At 43.6% G+C, this 14,299-nt stretch overlaps 1 protein-coding gene across 1 annotated transcript; it reads left to right on the top strand.

Moving 5' to 3' along the window:
* The first annotated feature begins 3,876 nt into the window (after positions 1-3,876).
* Positions 3,877-13,712, top strand: LOC104035039 (3 beta-hydroxysteroid dehydrogenase/Delta 5-->4-isomerase-like). The gene is made up of 3 exons (XM_009488206.2): positions 3,877-4,030; positions 8,816-8,980; positions 12,898-13,712. The coding sequence occupies exons 1-3, from the start codon at positions 3,877-3,879 to the stop codon at positions 13,710-13,712; spliced, it is 1,134 nt and encodes a 377-aa protein (XP_009486481.1).
* Positions 13,713-14,299: the final 587 nt, after the last annotated feature.

The raw sequence follows: 14,299 nt of genomic DNA, 5'->3' as shown, positions 1-14,299 counted from the left end.
CCTTTCTACACTCTGTCCTGCTTTTTGTATTTGATTGTTGTGAATATCTGTGATGTAAATTCAAGATAGGTCAAATCTTCCAAAAAAATTATGCCTGAAGAGATTGTAACCATGTGGGTTAAGGACTAATCAAACCCTGCTGCCTCCCAACATCCCTGGAGGATGTAGCAGGAACAGGGAATCAGTCTATTTACAAGGGTAGTTTATCTACAAAATGGATCCAAATATAAACTTTTTCCTTTGGCATATGGTGCAAATTTCTATGGCCTTTATATATATAATTCATTCATCAATTTCAGTTGAGGAAACATAGTTCTACCTAAAACTAAAGGGAAAATGAGACTAAATGTTTGTTTCTAGTTAATTGCCCAACTCATACGCTGTCTAATATAGCAAAGAATACTACAAGTAAGTCTTTCTGATCTTGAAGATCATTTAGTAAAAGTTTACAATCACTTTCTCCCTTCTACCAAAAGAATTTTGGTACTACTAGAATAGGATGTTTTCTTTGTCAGGTTTGAATACACAGAAACATTGTGACCTCTTAAGGTGGTGATCTTCATACATTGGTTAAAGTGTCTTAAAACTGTCCCCCACTGTGAGAAGTGTTTATTCAGAGTTTGATTCAGCACAGTTGTCCACAAGTTAATTATTTAAGTCTTGTTGCCTCTTGTCAATGTGTAACCAGAAGAGAGAGGAAAATGTTTCCAGGAGGGAACAGTGCCTCCCACCCTGAAGGGGAGAGGCTTTCCTAGAGTAAATCGGTATCTCAAAATACACCCTCTTTCCCAGAGCTGCCAGCATCTAGGCATTTTGAGCTTACAGGCATATGATGGTAAGAAACGCATTCATTTTTCACATGAGAACCACATGGATTTTTTGTGCCTTTTTGGTCACAATTACTCTATGTTTAGACAGCAAAAGTTCCAGTTAAATAATGAGCATGCCCTTGCTTTTTCCTGCTTCAGTTCTCATCAGTCTGGGCAATTGGGCAGGCTCCAGAAACTCCTCTTGTAAATCAGACTTCTTTTCTGGACAAAAGGATCTGTTCTTCTCTTCTTACTCCTAGATAGCTTCTTTTTGCCTGACTACACAATTAAACAGCATCGCCCTCTGTAAAAGTATATTTTATCCTACCTAAAACTTCTGTGCTTTACAATGTTATTGCATTTATTCATTCCAATACCATGATACAGTTTGTTCTCAAAGATGCTGGGAACTTTCCCTTCACTGTTTTTCCCTTCACTTACTGTCTTCTCATCTCAAAAACACCCCCCCAATCCCTTCTTCTCCTTGTGACAAGGCTAAGAAAATGCGTTCTCCTAACACCAGCCATTGCCCCGAAGTATCTTTGTCACAGTAAGCACCAATAAAGCCGGAGGATCAACCCTGTTCCTGGACCAGCACATTAGGGACACAGCTGTGATGGGACATAGTGGATTGCACATATACTAAGCTATCCACTTAGTCCATCTATAGCAATTCTCCAACACAAGCAGAAATTTACAAGCGCTGATTTTCTAAAATGATACTATTAGATATGTAGCCCATTCTACAGCAAAATATCAGATTGTGAAGGCCTCGTTTTACGATAAAGTCAAGGAGGAGAAGACAACAAAGTTAAATAAATGACTATGCCTTGACACAGAATGCAGAACTGGTAAGCTTTTTAGATGCTGCTGAATTATGTTTTAGTCTGCAAATCCCAGACCCATGCAATAGCTCTGAATTTCTTCAAGTTGTTCTTGGTGGTCAGGGGTCTGGTGGGCTGTGGCCTTGTGGCTCATTGACATTGTTCTGGGGCGTACAGCCCATTCTAGCATCTGCCTCCGTGTCCTTCAGGGAACAGCAGAGCCAGTCTTGTTTGCAGCACAGAGGAGCTGTCATGCCACCCAGCAACCCCACACAGCAATGTCAAGAAGAAACAGAAGGTGAAAATGTTGTCTCTACATGAGACCGCAGGAAGCACCAGCAGGTCTGCGCTTGAATTGAGCAAACTCTCTGATCCCTGACATCCACAAGCAGGAGTTCAAATGCCTCTTTAAGGCATTTTGTTTCCTTTCTAACAGTAAAAAAGAAGCACTGTCTCAGAGAACACTGGTTGCAGCAGCAGGCTTTTGTCAGTTATTTTTCCTTGCAAAATGCATGCACTGCACAAAATTAATTTGCAGCAGCTTCTGATAAGAACATACAATGTCAAGGTCCTGCCTAAGAGAAGCCAAGGAACGAAGCACTGATAAAAATTTTTTTAAAGCTTTGTTGGGGTAAGTGAAGGATTTTCAAGGATGCTATGATTGAAACAGTTGCCAAAACTTTGTCATCTGTGTCAGCTAGAAACTTTTCTCCTCCAACAGAAACGGTTTTGCTTTCCTCCCGTCACTTGCAGGCCCAGTTTTGCTCTAAAAAAGTAACAATGTGGGGGTGCTGCTTCTATAGCTTTTCTCCAGGGCTCTCTCTAATGAGTGAAGAAAATTCATGACAGAATAAAAAAGAGACTTTAGGAGTTAGTCACACGAATACAAGTAAAGCATTTTTAGAGATCCATTCCAGCTGTGCCTGAAATCAGTGATCCCCTTTCCAGTGATTTCAGCCTAATTAGTTGTGTTGCTGGGCTTCTTTGTAACTTCCTTCTCGCTTAAGGTGGCTACCCATTTATCATCTTGCTTCAGTAGTGATGCCTGCCTATCCCGGTGTGAGAGAGAGAGGAAATACAGCTCCCGTCAGTGTGCCCTGACAGTACACAAAGACCTGGGAAGGCAGTGCAGGTATTAGGAGCTTCAGGCTAATGCCTAAGCCCTGCCCTGGTCTCACACTAGAAAAGCATTTTGCTAGAACTGGAGTGAAACCCTAGGGAGAAACACCTGGGCATTTTCCCTGTATTTTGGAGATGTAAAAAGTAATGACACAGTTCACTGCAAAGGCACAAACAGCCAGTCACAGCCTTATTTTAACTAGGTACTCTCACACCAGACATTTCAGAGGTGAATCTTTTTCTCCTGTAACTTTAATTTAACCTTAATGGTACATTAGGCCATTTCATCACTTCAAATGCCTCGAGTATACTGAACAAATACAAACCAAAATCCCAGAGGTTAGTTTTATATCTTGCACAGAGAGAACGAGAAACCCACGCTATAATGGGGGAGCCCAGTATCCAAAAAAACTACAGCAGTAGAGTCCAGTTCTCAAACCATTATAAAGAGCTACTCCTGCTATTTACATTTAATTTTAATGCTACCTTCACGCTAACACTGTATTACACAAGCAAGTGCAGCTACAGAGAGCTGCATGAGGGTTTACCCTCTGAGGATTTAGGCATGCAGGACCACATCTAGGCTCAGACTTTGCCGGATCCAGAGCCTTCCTCTTTGAGAGGTGGGGGTGGAAGCCCCATATTTGTTTGCAGCAAAGGAGGCATGCAAGAGGGAGGGGAAGCAAAATGACTGAGGTGGTGCTCTGTGGTATATAAACACAGGCAAAACTCCCCCACAGTCTTTTGAGTGCTAGAGAGGTGGAATCAAGGATTGAGGCAGACTTTTGTGGGGTTTGTTTGGTATTGAAGTTGATTTTGAGCATTTTCAGATTTGTTAATTTCTTTAGTTTGTAATAGTTTGTAAATACTTTTTTCTTTGCATGGAAAAATGTGTAGGCTACTTCTGAATAGGAATAGCTAGCAAAAGTAAGACATGCTTTAAAAATTGTTGTTTAATGTAGGGGTTAGTTTGTTTTCCAGTAGTCTCTCCTTCCAGTAACACCCTTCGATTTGTAACCTTTCCAGAGGTTGATGTCGTGTGTTCATTTCCTCAGGCAGGAGGTGAACCAGCCGGTCTAAGCTCAAGAGACAGCCAGTTCGCCACCAAGGAGCAACCCAGAGCAATGTCCCTGGCTGGGGTAAGCTGTCTGGTGACAGGAGCAGGAGGATTTCTTGGTCAGAGGATTGTCCGCTTGCTGTTGGAAGAAGAGGAGGCGCTGGCTGAGATCCGACTGCTGGACAAAGCCTTTAGCAGTGAAGCACTTGGGAGATTTGGAAGTAAGTACCATCTTGTGAGGACTATGTGTTGCAGGTATATGTGCTGTTGGCTCATGTGGATAGCTTGGAAGTCTTTACCTCTCATCCAAACCAGCTTTGTAGATAGAGGGTTTTTTTCAAGGAAGTCTTGCTTTATCCTTCCCTCTCCCTCCAGCACAGAAATCAGATATAAAACGTAAAAGCAAGAGTTTTCTTTGCCAGACCCTGAGGCTTCTCTAGATTGGAAGAGAGACCTATATACTGTTCATGCATTAAACAGGCTAACTTCTATTCCATGAAAGCCCACAGAGCAAAATCAGTGCAAAAGTCTCACACGTCTGCTTGGGGGGAAGGGAAATGTAAGAGTTGCTATACAGGGGGTGGTGGGGAGGCAGACTGTAACCCAGAGCATACTTCTCCTGGGCTCTGATGTGCTAGACTAGAAGGCAGTGGCAAAGTTGTGGGTACACAAATGCTAATGGTTTTCTTCAAGCTGTGATTAGTTTGGTTAATAGTGATCTTCTGTATGAGAGTTGCGATGAGGTATCTTAAAAATTTGTTGTTACTAATATTATCGCAGTTGCCTGGAGAGCAGAACCCTTTTGTGCTCTGCACAGAAGAGACAGGACCCATTGGCAAAGGGCAAGTCAGGACTCTGGTTTCTTGAATAGACTGGAGACAGCACAAATGAGTAATATGCCCAGTGTCAGAAAGGGTCTGTGGCAGGGAAAGCAGCTCAGAGTATTATATTTTAAATGTCCCATTTCCTGGGATCCTGAGCACATCTATAAAAAGGCACATAGGAACATAAATTAAATCAAGTTCTTAAGCCCCTGCATCGCATTTACTTGACAATACTTTCCTCCATCACATCTTAACCTCAAGACTATTCTTCCTCTATGCAGGCAACTATATGGGAACCCCTATGGGATATCCCCATATGATTTGCTAAAGAGCCACAATCTTTCTATAAAGCATTTAAGTGTAATCAAAGAATGGTAACAGTGCACCATAAACCTGGTGCAAATTGTACAAGCCTTTAGGATGGTTTTATACAACTCGGACTTCTCATTAAATGACATTCAGCATTTCACCGAGGATTTGCTAGATGCCCTTGAGCCTTGCAGCAGTCCTTCCTGCTCTGATTTTCAGGGAGTTCCCACAGTGACAAAACCTGCAGCTGCAGTAGGCTGAAGCACTTACAGCAGCAGGAGCATGTGTGGTTTAGCACTGATGCAGCAAGGCAGCGACAGAAGCATCTGCACTGCTTTGGGCCAGGAGAGCTTTGTGGGGATAATGGAGCTTCCTGGGGAGTGAAAACGACTGTTTGTGTGAGCACAAGCTTGGCTGGACTGCAGCAAAGGTTGTGCTGTTCCTTTTTTTTTAATAGGAAAGCTCTAGGACCTCTTTCCTTATCCTCCCTCCTTCCTCCACTGAACACTGCCCAGACACTCCCTCTCCTATTCTTGCAACATTCTTGCTGCCTATCTGACCAGTACAGGAGGAAGGGAAAAAATCAGTTATCAGAGCTTTTTTCCCCCCACAGACAGCTAGGAGGAACAACGGGCTGGCATTTCAGATGTGTTTGAACTGCCTTGAGGCCCTGCACTTTGGCAGTCCCTCTGTCTGCATCAGCCTCTATAGCTACATCTCTTCAAGCATCCTGCCAGTGCTTGTGCTCAGGACTACCTGAAATATTTTCCTGCCATTGCTTTCCAAGCCCTTCTCTAACACAGTGACTCCTATTCCAAATGCAGGGCTGCTGCAAAAACTGTAGGGCTGGAGTCTTCTGACCTGCATTATTTTTGCTGCAGGGACTTTTAGTTGCTAGCGTATGTTGTTTGGATTTCTTGAATCGCCAGGAGCAGAGCTGAGTGGTTTTCTTTCTCACTAAGCTCTTGAGCACCTTTTACTTGCTTTACTTTACTATTTTTTTTTACTTTGCTTTACTTTTACTTTACTTTATCTTTGCAGAGTCAGGGCTGTGGGTAGTAAGACAGAAGAGTATGTGCAAGTTACAGCTCTTTGTGCCAGCAGACACTCAGGGACACTCCTCTTTTGTCCAAACAACTTTCCTGCTGAGACCTTGACCATCGCACTCAGTCTGCGTAAACAGTGGCATTTGTGGTCTTCTACGGCCCTAGGGAGTCCAGGATGATCCAATCAATGTGAAGTGCTGTGAGCTGGAGTCTACTCAGTTACACTGTGTGGTTGAGAATGAACGTCACGTTGAACATGGTAGTTTGGTGCCTTGGGTTTCCTACCTCCCATCTCCACTTCAAATTTATCTTTCCGCCTTTCCTGTGCTTCCACTTACGCAATTCTTTTTTTGTTCACTATTACACTGGCACTTCTGGAAAAGGTGGAAACTCCTAGGTTGTTCTCCAGAGGATTTCTCACTATTTCAAAACATTGTCTCCCCCTTGTCTCATCCCTCTGTACATCTCCCTCCACTCCCCCAGAACCCTGATTTCATGTCATTTTTCAGGGGCAGACATTTATAGATTGTGTGATGCTTGACCATTGAGCGTTTCTGCACTGCTAACCCAGTACTGCTCCCAGGTAGAAGGAAAGTATAGGGAGGAAGAATGTTTTGGTTTTTTCCCCCCCCCAGGACTTTTGCTGGGGGAAAATTCCTGCTCTGGGAAACTTCCTCCTGGCTTTTTGCTCAAATGAAAATAAGATGCAATTTTTAATTTTCTCCTATGAATACACAAAGTAGACCATTTTAATGAACCATCCAGTTAACCAGGAAAGTGGAGATCTCTCATGAGGAGTGCCTTTCCCCATCATCCACTCCACAGGTGTTAGGACCTCTATAAAAGAGCACTAAGAAATTCAAGCTAGACAGCAGCTTTCTAGTGACTGATACCAACTATCCCTTGATCAGCTTTAAAAGAGACAGGTTTCTTTTGTGTTTTTCCTGAAAGTTTTGATTTACATGTGTAAAAACTTCCATTTTCCTAACTCCTGCCCAGGCACAGTGACCACTCTGAAGAGGAGACACATGCCAGAATTTACATTGTGAAAACCATGTATTTCAATCCTTTGGATTATTGCAACCCCACAAAGCCTTACTCATGGAGAATATCAACCTAAGGGCTGTACAAAGACTAATGTTTATTAGAGCAAATCTAACTGCCAGGTCCTTAACAAAAAGCCTAGCCCCGTAGTCTTGACACTTTTGCATCCATACAAGTAGAGGTCAGTGTAAACCTTCTGGAAACAGAGCCCTAGGAAGTGAATGCACTCTGTAAAATAAAAAAGCATAAGAGAGTATGTGTCAGTGACTGTGCTGGGAGGGCAGTAACTCTAGATTTAGTAACAGTTTTGTAAATGTTTCACAAATTTCACATCTCAGACCAACTGACTGTGATGAAAAAAAAAGACCCTCAAGCCTGTTGCATCAGAATAATTGTTAATTTACAATTACATCCTAGCGTGTAACAGAGATAATGAGATAAAACCATTTTAACAGATACTCCCACTCAGTTCCAGAGCCTAGCAGCTGCCTCTCTTAGTGTTTCTCTGTTAAAGACATGGGATGAAATACTGCCTGCTTTGGAGCTGGAGACACTAGGTTACACGAGATTTCAGTCATGGCTGAGGCTAAAAGCTGTATAAATTAAAGGTCCTTCTCTTATCTAAAATGGGCATTTGATTATGCTGGAAGAAGACAGAAGATCTGCCTGTGCTGCAGAGTCCCTTCCCAGTAGCTGTGCCTGGGGAGCCCTCTAGTGCAGCCACAGCAGAGGCTTGCGAGAGGACTTGCTGTAATGACACCACGTCCTGAAAAGCTGAAAGTCATGCTGAGAAAGTCCTCTCCTCTCCCATGGCACAGCTGCAGCCAGGCCAGCAGATTTCCCAGGACAGCAGCATCTCCTCTGAGTGTAAATTTCTCCAGATGATCATCCTGTGCTGGCTCAATTTTGTTACTGTAGTTCTGGGCTGTATAAGGATGTGTCTGCCCAGCAAAACTCAGGGGAAGGATTGCTCTGAGACCTAGGACTGCACCAGGGTCACACACATTAGGTGCTGGGGAGGGAGGGGGCTTACAAAGCAGGAGTTAAAGCAAGTCAGGGCTAAGGTAGCTCAGGAGAGCAGTCTTGAGAGTTCAGATCTGGACCAGAAAGATGTGCATGCTAAAAATGGCCCCACAGCACAGATGCTGAAATGGAGCCAGAGCTGGAGTTAGAAGAGGCACAGTAAGTCCTGGCCAAGGTACATAAAAAAAGATGTGTCAGAACTGTAAGTAATGTATTAGAAGAGCTGCAATATGGGCAAGGTCAAGGGGCAGAAAATAGGTGTGAACACAGCTCTGTGCACACATGCTGTGGGTGGAGAGAAATGATTCATCACCTTGAAGACAGCAGCATGCAGTGCCTGGCTCTTTGCTATACTTGGGTTAACACTTTTATAAATAGCCAGTTATCAGAACATGCATAGCTAAAGCTACTCCCCCCTGTGAACTTTTAAACAGCCACACCTGAAGGAAGCTGCCAGCCCTTGCTAGCAGTGGGAAAGAGTTCTCTTAAAAAAAAAAAAAGAACCATGTTGAAAATTTGGCTCCAAAAATAAGTAGGTAATGCAACATAGACTTCTATAGCACTGTAATTAACACTTGACAATACAGCCATTGGGAAATGCCTTCTGTTTTGCCAGCCTTAAAATATCGCTCCTGTGCCTGGGCGGTCAGCACCTCCCAGGCACAGCGTTGGCTTCCACCCAGCCGCTCACCATTCCTTTTAGTGCTCTTCTGAGGAGGCCTGTAAGGTCTTCTGCTTTTGTTTTCTGCTGCCCTTGCAGAGTTCCAGGGTAAGACTGAGGTGAAAATCCTGGAAGGGGACATCCGAGATGTGACATTCCTGCACCATGCCTGTCAGGGGGTCTCCCTCGTCATCCACACAGCTTCCATCATTGACACCTTGGGCCTCATAGAGAAGCAGCTGCTCTGGGAAGTCAATGTAACAGGTGAGCGGGTGAAGCACCTTTCTCAAACTCATGTTTACTATGTCCCGATCATCATCTGCTCAGGAAAGGGAGCACCTGGCCTGTTCTTTTGAGCCAGATTAACTGGGTTGTTCTACATCTTGCACAGCCACACCTGTGAGTGCAAAGCATGCATATGTGCAGCCCTGTGCAGCTCTGGCCCTCTCCACACCCAGTGTGCACCGGTCTTCCACTGCAGGGCACTGCAGGATCATTCACTCTTGTCAGCACTCACATATGCCCATCCTGAGATCTGCACAGGCTCTGCCTTCAGTGGGGACAGCCATAATCCCATGCTCAGTGGCCCTTTCTGGAAGCAATTCACCTCTGAAATCCCAATGCACATTTGAGAAATATGGTTCTTATTCTCCCTCCCCATGTAGCATCACTGCCTGTGTACATTTTTGAATTTTTACAAACACTAGAGGCTTTGGTTGCAATTACAGCACACTTGCACTGTTAACGTCCCAGACCCTGAGGCTCTCTGCTGCCTGTTCTTTTTCTTCCTCCTCTTCTCCTTTTCCTCCCCTTTGCCCTTATGTCTGTGTGTGCATGAATGCAGTTCAGATAGAGGAACAGATGCTCTCCCACCTTGAGCTTATAATTAAAATTCCTCCAATAAACTCAAGGCTATATGAGGGAGGGGTTTCAGTGACCCCTCATTCAGTGATGCGATCTCCCTTTCTGCTATGGAGCCCCTGTTCCTCATGAAAAGATCAGATAAGGGGGAAGGTTTTACTTTAGAAATTACCTGTGTGGCAACAGCTGCTAGGATATTTAAATATATTTCCTAAAAGAACAACTTCATCCCCCTCCCTCTCACCCCAAAACCCTCTATGCCTTTCAGAGAACTGGTATGCCTAACCTCCCTGGCTGTGTTGCTTCAGTTCCTTGAAGAGGATCTAGGGAAGATGTTCTTATTTATGTGAATAGTTTTCCTGATCCTTTGTTCCTTTCTGCCAATGACACAGGGCTTCTTCACAGAAAAATAAGGAACGTATTTCTACAGGGACTACTTTTACAAATATTGGCTACTTACCAGTGTTCAGAGCAAGAGAGCATTCTTTGTAGTTGAGTTGTCTCTTGCATGCACCTTAAAAACAGTGGGATGGCATTTTGGTTGTTTTAGCCTGGCTCACTGCCTGTACATTCAGCTTCCAGACCCTTTCATTTCTGCTCAGTCAAGGCCACAAATTGACAATGACCACAAATTAGAGCCCAGCGGGCAGCTTCTTAGGTCCTTGCCAGGAGGGAAGAGCAGAAAGGCAAGCTCCTGTAAACCTGTGCATTGCGTAGTATGAAAAAGAAATATATGGGGGTGGTAGTTCAGAAAGAGGAGTTGTAAAGCTCGCTCTCTATGAACATACTCCTGCTACAATGTGGTTTTTGCAGCAGAATATGTTGCCTAAACCCATGGGGGGAAAAAAAACCAAACAAAACCCGCAAACAAATATGAAAAAGCATTCCCAAAAGCAGAAAGCTCTCTACCTCTGAGCTGGAGTCAGAGCTAGAGAGTTTATTTAAGTCTGTCCCATCATTCCTTTTGGCAGGTTTAGACTTAGGCACAAAGTATCTAGGTTTTCATAAATCTTTCATCCCCCACCCCCAACAGTCTGCCTGTGGGTGAAAAAGGCCCACTGGGCCAGCTGGGTTAGCTGGTAACATTTGGTAGAATGAAAGCACACACCAGTCCTGCTCCTAGAGCAAACTGACCCTAAGGTCAGACAGTAAATACTGCTGTCCTCTTCCCCATTTCCCTCCATTTCCATTCTCATGCTCTCATGGCTTTCTGACTAGCCAAGACACTGCTCCATACTTCATAGACTTGCAGGATGAAAGTTTTGTTTCTCCTAGAAAACAGAACTTTTATAATACAAGTGTGTCAAGGAATCAAGATGTGGATGTTCACAAACCAGAACAGAAGCAAACAAGTTAAACGTGCCATGATGCAGGGCTTTCCTCTGTCTCACATGCCACACAACGCCTCAGAGCATGAATATCCATTTAGGAAGGGAAGGGAAGCAAATTTTTAGGAGGAAGGGAATCAAGAAAAAAATTAAATATAATCCAAACAAAAGTACCCTCTGTGAATCAGATCCTCAGCCAGAAAGGCTTTGTGCGCAAGTAAAACTTGGAGACCTGCTCCATGAAGATTTACTTCATTACATGCTACGTGAAAGATGCTCAAATTCCCATTACTGTAAGAACCTTTTCATTTTTTACATACAACTTTGATTTGCAAATAGAACACATTTTATTTGGGTGAGATTGATCTTGAACAGATACCAACCGCCAAGATAATTTTATGTTTGCTTTTTTTAAAACTTGCTATCTCATTTGATTTTTATCTAGCCCTTCTGCACTTTATTACTTTCCCTCGCTTTCCAAAGAGCATTGATGGCAGGATATATTTTATTAATTAATTAATTTTCCAGATGACCCTGGCTTGTATGTCACCGAAACATAGTGACTTGCATGAACTCACTTTTCATGTGAAATTATTCCTGGCTGGGTAACCTTTTTTTCTTTGCACTTCTTTAGTGTTTCTTAAAGCCTCATCCAGATCTATTTGCCATTTGTTTTAACTTGTTTCTTTTTCTTCTTCAAGCTTGAAAGAGAAATTTTGGTGCCCTAACAATATTCAGTTCAGTAATTCTTTCCATTCTTCACTCATTAATGGGTCCATATTTTGCTGCCAATATTCCTTGGTCCTCTGAACCTCTTTTATTCATTATATGCTCTTTAGCAACACTAGCCTGTTCTGCATTGTGCTGCCTTTAGTTGTAACAGACTGAGCAGACTTGTTAGATCATTTATGTGCCTCACTGCTAGTGTTTGATTTTATCCCCTAGATTTTAGGCCACACCCTTCTGATATCATATCAGTCATTTTGGTTTAATGTTCCTTTGCCAAAGACATTTTCAAATGTCTTTGAGCTGTATCTTCTGTTTCAAAATCACTGGCCCTTTCACACATAATCTCTCTCATTACACCACGCACAACAAATAAGGCAATTTTTGCCTCAAAGCTCAGAAGAACAGTCTACCTGTAATTTAAACAACCCAATTTATTAAAATATTTATCTTCCCCTTGAATGTGCTTTCCTAGCTTAACCCTCCTGGCTACTTGAAAGACCTTGAACTTGCCAGTTTACCTCTGCTCTCCTCGATGAAAGCATTGTAATAAGATTTTTAAAGTAAGAAATCCTGTAGTACTGCAAGTAAAATCCAGAATATGCCAAAAAAGGAGGCATACATACACAATCATCAGTTTGCTCACTGCACTTCATGATCTTTGACTACATAGTATCATGCATTGTTCTGACATAAGAGCTTTCTCTTCAAGCCCTTCTCCAAAGCCAATTGAATGGTAGATAGACTCCCACTGGGTGAAGCTGAATTTGGAGCAAACCTTCAGGTCCCACATTAATTCTGTCCCTGCTTAGCAAACCACCCAAGAGCATCCTCAAGCCTGGAAAACAGGGTCTTCAGCATACAGGATGGATGGTACCCCGTGAGAGGGGCAGCTTCTGAAGGTTCTCTGCCTTAAGCCAAGTCAATCCAACCAACAGGCACAAGCCCCTGAATCCATGGTCAGTGTCCATGCTAGCCTAAGCAAGAGCAAAATTTGACTCTTGGCAGAAAAAAACCCACAACATGCAATTAAGACCAAGTGTTATCCTTGTTTATCTGCAGCAGGGGCACTGATACCACTTAAATACAGATTCAGAGCAGGTTCCATTTCATTGAACATGCTGCCCAGTTCAGAACAGGATTCTTCCAGCTGCAGAGAGGGGAGATCTGGCCAAACTCAGGCCAGAGATGCTGTTTCTGATCTAAAAAGCCTACTTTTCCCTGCTTGGAGAGCTCCAGACTGACTTGCATGTTTCTCTTTTGAAGGTACTCAGCTACTGCTGGAGGCATGTGTCCGCTCTAACGTCCAGCACTTCATATATACCAGTACCATAGAAGTGACGGGCCCAAACTGCAAAGGTGACCCAATTTTCAATGGTGATGAAGATACACCTTATGAGAGTATATCAAAATCTTCTTACGCCCAAAGTAAGAGACTGGCAGAGGATTCTGTGCTGAAAGCAGATGGCCGGGTGTTAAAGGATGGTGGCATGCTGATGACTTGTGCCCTGAGATCCATGTACATTTTTGGAGAAGGATGCCCATTTCTTCAAGGTCATCTGGATAAGTGTCTGTTGAACAAAAATGTCTACCTGCGTTTCTCCAGGAAGGAGGCTTTGGTGAACCCCATCTATGTGGGGAACATTGCGTGGGCACACGTGCAGGCAGCCAAAGCCCTACAGGTCCCACAGAAAGCCAAGCACATCAGGGGGCAGTTCTACTACATCTCAGATGACACTCCTCATATGAGCTACGCAGATCTAAATTACGAGCTGACCAGGGACCTGGGGTTTGGAATTGAGCCCCGACTCCCCATGCCTCTGAAAATGTTGTATTACTTCTCACTGCTGCTGGAGATCATGAGCTTCTTGCTCAGGCCCTTTGTCAGATACATCCCCTCCACCAACCGTCACCTGGTCACTCTACTGAACACCCCATTCACCTTCTCTTATAGAAAAGCACAGAAGGATTTTGGCTACATGCCCCGCTACACATGGGAAGAGGCTAAGCAGTGCACTGGTCAGTGGATTGCCTCCATAATCCCACAGAGAAGGCAATACTTGAAAAGCCAGGCTGCCTGAGTCTTAAGAGGAGCTGAGACCTGGCTAAACAAATAGGGCCTTGAGCCAGAGGAGAGCTGGGTGAACAGCAGCAGCAGCAAACTACAAAGCATTTAAATGAAGAATTTGTGTAACAGCCCCCTCACACCCCTTCCCTCCTCCCCACCCGAACCCAGAATAAATAAAAGTGAAATGTTCCTTTATTTGTTGAGTACAGGCTCAGGGTAACCTTACTGGATAGTCCACATCCACTTCTACATCTTGTGCAGTATGAAGACATTATTTTAGTAAGGCTCCACACAGTCCATAGGGTGAACACATCAGCCCTTCTTTTCATGCCATACCACCTTTAAGTCTTTTGTAAAGCACAATTCATTCTAGAACTATGATTACCTTCCACAAATATGTACTACTCAGCTATACCCTACTCACTGAGCTCTTGCCAGCCTTACCCAAACACGCAGAAGGTAGAAGCCACCTGACTGCAAAATCTGTTACAAATCTGGTTCACTTTTTCAAGAGCATTGTCCAGTTTCGTATGCCATTCACCTGACAATCAAACTTGAGAGCAAATTTGGCCACTGTAAGCATTGTGAGGCCAAAAGCAC

The sequence above is a fragment of the Pelecanus crispus genome, chromosome 1 (genome assembly GCF_030463565.1).
Source record: "Pelecanus crispus isolate bPelCri1 chromosome 1, bPelCri1.pri, whole genome shotgun sequence".
NCBI classification, from domain to species: Eukaryota; Metazoa; Chordata; class Aves; order Pelecaniformes; family Pelecanidae; genus Pelecanus; species Pelecanus crispus.
Note: the sequence above shows the minus strand (reverse complement) of the source record. Positions and strands in the feature narration are given on the sequence as shown.

Excerpts from the sequence above, each read along its gene's own strand:
- LOC104035039 (XM_009488206.2), top strand. The coding sequence starts at position 3,877 with ATGTCCCTGGCTGGGGTAAGCTGTCTGGTGACAGGAGCAGGAGGATTT. Across the intron at positions 4,031-8,815 it reads AGCACTTGGGAGATTTGGAA|AGTTCCAGGGTAAGACTGAG; the intron begins GTAAGTACCATC and ends CTGCCCTTGCAG. Across the intron at positions 8,981-12,897 it reads CTGGGAAGTCAATGTAACAG|GTACTCAGCTACTGCTGGAG; the intron begins GTGAGCGGGTGA and ends TCTCTTTTGAAG.